The 4120-nt window shown below is 56.4% G+C and overlaps 1 protein-coding gene across 1 annotated transcript in view; it reads left to right on the forward strand.

The window, feature by feature from the left end:
• FCHO1 (FCH and mu domain containing endocytic adaptor 1) overlaps positions 1–4120 on the forward strand; it is a 40090-nt gene that overhangs the window by 34106 nt on the left and 1864 nt on the right. The window contains exons 20-23 of the mRNA XM_037728809.1: positions 710–865; positions 1455–1587; positions 2073–2272; positions 3824–3879. Of these exons, the coding sequence (XP_037584737.1) occupies positions 710–865; positions 1455–1587; positions 2073–2272; positions 3824–3879 (545 nt within the window). The remainder of the gene's footprint in view (positions 1–709; positions 866–1454; positions 1588–2072; positions 2273–3823; positions 3880–4120) is intronic.

Below are 4120 nucleotides of genomic sequence, written 5' to 3' on the forward strand. Positions count from 1 at the left end.
ACCTCTGCCTCCTGGGTTCAAGTGATTCTCCTGCCTCAGCCTCCCAAGTAGCTGAGATTAAAGGCACCCACCAACACGCCCAGCTAATTTTGTATTTTTAGTAGAGACAGTTTCACCGTGTTGGCCGGGCTGGTCTCGAACTCCTGACTTCAAGTGATCAGCCTGTCTCAGCCTCCCCAAAGTGCTGGGATTACAGGCATGAGCTGCCACGCCTGGCCATAGGAGGGCATTTGAGCAGGGCTAGGCATTACTGTAGACTCGAGGCTGCCATGCGCATTTCGATGAAGAGAAATGGGGGTTAGAGGGTGGGTTAGGGAAAAGCAGAGGGGCCAAGGATATATACTGGGATGGCCTTCAGCAAAAAAGATCTGAAAGTCAAACCAGGAAGAAGAGGTGAGTGTCAGATCGAAAACTCAAGCAGACGACAGCTAAAAAACTGAACATTTTAATTTGAGCTTCCTGGTGGCCTAGGAGAAAAGAGAGCTAGGGAAGGAGATGTTCCTGCCTCCTTCAGCCCAGGGTGGATTCTTCCTGTGTAGGCAGGAACGAAAGAGGAGGACGCTGGGGTGAAGGACACGGGGCATCCTCTGGGCCATCCTAGATCCGAGGGGTCTGGGGAGCCACAGGCAGCAGTGGAACCAGGAGAAGGGGGAGGATGAGACACCAGGCACAGCTCTAAGCCAACGCCGAGTCCCTCCACCCTCCCCAGCTGCCTGGCTCGAGTCACTGGGGAGCTGACCATGACCTTCCCTGCTGGCATCGTGCGTGTGTTCAGCGGGACCCCGCCCCCGCCTGTCCTCAGCTTCCGGCTTATACACACGGCTCCTATAGAGCACTTCCAGCCCAATGCCGAGCTGCTCTTCAGGTACTGTGGATGGGCGGTGGGAGCGGGCCTCAGAGGCTGCTGGGGGTCAGGGGCTTCCGGGCTCTGAGTTCCCTCTCTGCCCTATGGGATTTTTGAGACAGAGTCTCACTCTGTTGCCCCAGCTGGAGTGCAATGGCGAGATCTCAGCTCACTGCAACCTCCGCCTCCCGGGTTCAGGCAATTCTCCTGCCTCAGCCTCCTGAGTAGCTGGGATTACCAGCGTGCGCCACCACGCCCAGCTAATTTTTGTATTTTTAGTAGAGGCGGGTTTCACCATGTTGGTCAGATTGTCTCAAATTCCTAACCTTGTGATCCACCCGCCTTGGCCTCCCAAAATGCAGGGATTACAGGTGTGAGCTACCGTGCCAAGCGGCCTCCTTGGATTTGCTGTTTGGCCTGGGGCAAGCAACTTGCCCTCTCTGACCCTGGTTTTCCATCCCTCCTTTACTGCCCCCACCACTGCCACCTAGGTAGAGCTTTGGTGGGCCAGGAAATGGCACCTTTAGGAAGTGCTTGGGGTAGTTTGAATGTTGAGAGCCCTGGGAGGGCATCTCCCGAGGGTTGGGGTGATCAGTCCGGGTCTCTGCAGTGACCCCTCCCAGAGTGACCCTGAGACCAAAGACTTCTGGCTCAACATGGCAGCTCTGACCGAGGCCCTGCAGCGCCAGGCAGAGCAGAACCCCACCGCCTCGTACTACAACGTGGTGCTGCTGCGGTACCAGGTGCGCCACCCTCGTGGGGCTGGGAGGAGGTGGAGTGGGGATGGGGTGAGCCGGCAGCCGACTTGGAAGCGCCTGCATGTTGGCCAAGCTGGTCTCGAACGCCTGACCTCAAGATATCCAACCTGTGAGAGCCGATGAGCTGGAGTGCGTAGGCAGGGTGGGTTGGGAACGAATGGTGGAGGAGTCAGTGTGGGAGGGCGTGCGACCCTGTTGCAGATACCTTCATTATGTGAACTAGAAGAGGCCCAGCCAGGGAACCTTGCCCTTGAACTTCCTTGGGAGACTTGGCTTAGCATGACGCGCTCTCCTGCCCCCTGCTGGAAACTTGGTGTAACACAGCCTCTCATCCGTCCAATCTCCCTGTGACTGGGCTCTCTTGGGGCGGGCTGTGCGTGCATCGCAGGGTCAAGGTGGCTGAATAGTGCGTGTGTGGCAAGACGAGATGGCCCAAGCCACGTGCTCTCTCCCGTTCTGATTCCTCCTAGTTCTCTCGCCCGGGTCCCCAGTCTGTGCCTCTGCAGCTCAGTGCCCACTGGCAGTGTGGGGCCACCCTCACTCAGGTCTCGGTGGACTATGGCTACCGGCCCGGTGCCACGGCTGTGCCCACGCCACTCACGAACGTCCAGATCCTGCTGCCCGTGGGGGAGCCTGTGACCAATGTCCGCCTGCAGCCAGCCGCCACCTGGTGAGGGCATGCGGGAGGCCAAGGAAAACTCAGCAGTTTCCCCCACAAGCCCAGACCTTCCCCTTGAGGTCGGTTAAAGGGTGCACTCTAGGCCTGACCTTTCACTGGTGAGTCCACCCTGCTTAGCACTGAGGGTGATATTATGAGGGCCAGGTGCGGTAGGTCCTGCCTGTAATCACAATGCTTTGGGAGGCTGAGATGGGAGGATCACTTAAGGCCAGGAGTTGGAGACCAGCCTGGACAATATAGTGAGACCTCATCTCTACAGAAAATATTTTAGTTTTATTCATTTAATTAATTTATTTATTTTGAGATGGAGTCTCGCTCTGTCACCCAGGCTGGAGTGCAGCGGCGGGATCTCAGCTCACTGCGACCCCCACCTCCTGGGTTCAAGTGACTCACCTCCCGAGTAGCTGGGATTACAGGTGCCTGCCACCACACCCAGCTAATTTTTGTGTTTTTTTAGTAGAGACAGCGTTTCACCATGTTGCCCAGTCTGGTCTTGAACCCCTAACCTCAGTCGATCCATCCACCTCAGCCTCCCAAATCCAAAGTACTGTACTGGGATTACAGGTATGAGCCACTGCACCCAGCCTTCCAAAAAATATTTTAAAAAGTAGTCAGGCATGGTGGTGTGCTCCCGTAGTCTCAGCTACTTGGGAGGCTAAGGCAGAAGGATCGCTTGAGCCCAGGAGTTGAGGCTGCAGGGAGTTAGCCTGGGTGACGACCGTCTCTCTGTCTCTTTTTTTTTTTTTTTTTTTTTTTTTTTGAGATGGAGTTTCGCTCTTGTTGCCCAGGCTGGAGTACAATGGCGCGATCTCGGCTCACCGCAACCTCCGCCTCCTGGGTTCAAGCGATTCTTCTGCCTCAGTCTCCCAAGTAGCTGGGATTACAGGCACGCGCCACCACTCCCAGCTAATTTTGTATTTTTAGTAGAGACAGGGTTTCTCCATGTTAGTCAGGCTGGTCTCGAATTCCTGACTTCAGGTGATCCGCCGGCCTCGGCCTCCCAAAGTGCTGGGATTACAGGTGTGAGCCGCTGTGCCCGGCCAGAACCCTCTCTTAAAAAACAAATATTAGGCCGGGTGTGGTGGCTCTCACCAGCAGTCCCAGAGCTTTGGGAGGCCGAGGTGGGCAGATTACCTGAGGTCAGGAGTTCGAGACCAGCCTGGTTAATATGGCAAAACCCCATTTCTACTAAAAATACAAAAAATTAGCCAGGCATGGTGGCAGGTGCCTGTAACCCCAGCTACTCAGGATGTTGAGGCAGGAGAATCGCTTGAACCCGGGAGGCAGAGGTTGCAGTGAGCAGAGATCACACCACTGCACTCTAGCCTGGGTGACGGAGACTCCATCTCAAAAACAAAAACATAAAAGTGCCGTGTGGCTCCGTGGCTGTTCTGTATCTCCCCCATTTCCCAGATGGGGAAATTGAGGTGAAGTGGGGAGAAGGTTTGCTGGGGTCACACAGCCAGGAGGCAGCGGAGCTGGGACCCTGGGCTCTGAGCATCCTCTCTGGGGAAGCCCTGACCGAGATTCTCTCACTGCCAGGAACCTGGAGGAGAAGCGGCTCACATGGAGGCTTCCAGATGTATCTGAGGCAGGGGGTGAGCTTCGATTGTGCCTGAGGGCCCGGGGGGAGGGACTGCTGTCAGGTGGGTGGCACTTATTGGCGTCGGGTAGAATTGGGGGTGTACTGGGGGCGGGCACGGGCACTGAGGAAGGCTTTAGCAGGATGGAGGAGGGCTGGACGGGTGGTCTGGGCTGTGACCCGGTGCTCTGCAGTGCTCACGTGAGCCCAGGAGTTGGAGGCTGCAGTGACCTATGATCACACCGCTACACCTCAGC

Source organism: Cebus imitator, unplaced genomic scaffold (genome assembly GCF_001604975.1).
Source record: "Cebus imitator isolate Cc_AM_T3 unplaced genomic scaffold, Cebus_imitator-1.0 Scaffold280, whole genome shotgun sequence".
NCBI lineage: Eukaryota > Metazoa > Chordata > Mammalia > Primates > Cebidae > Cebus > Cebus imitator.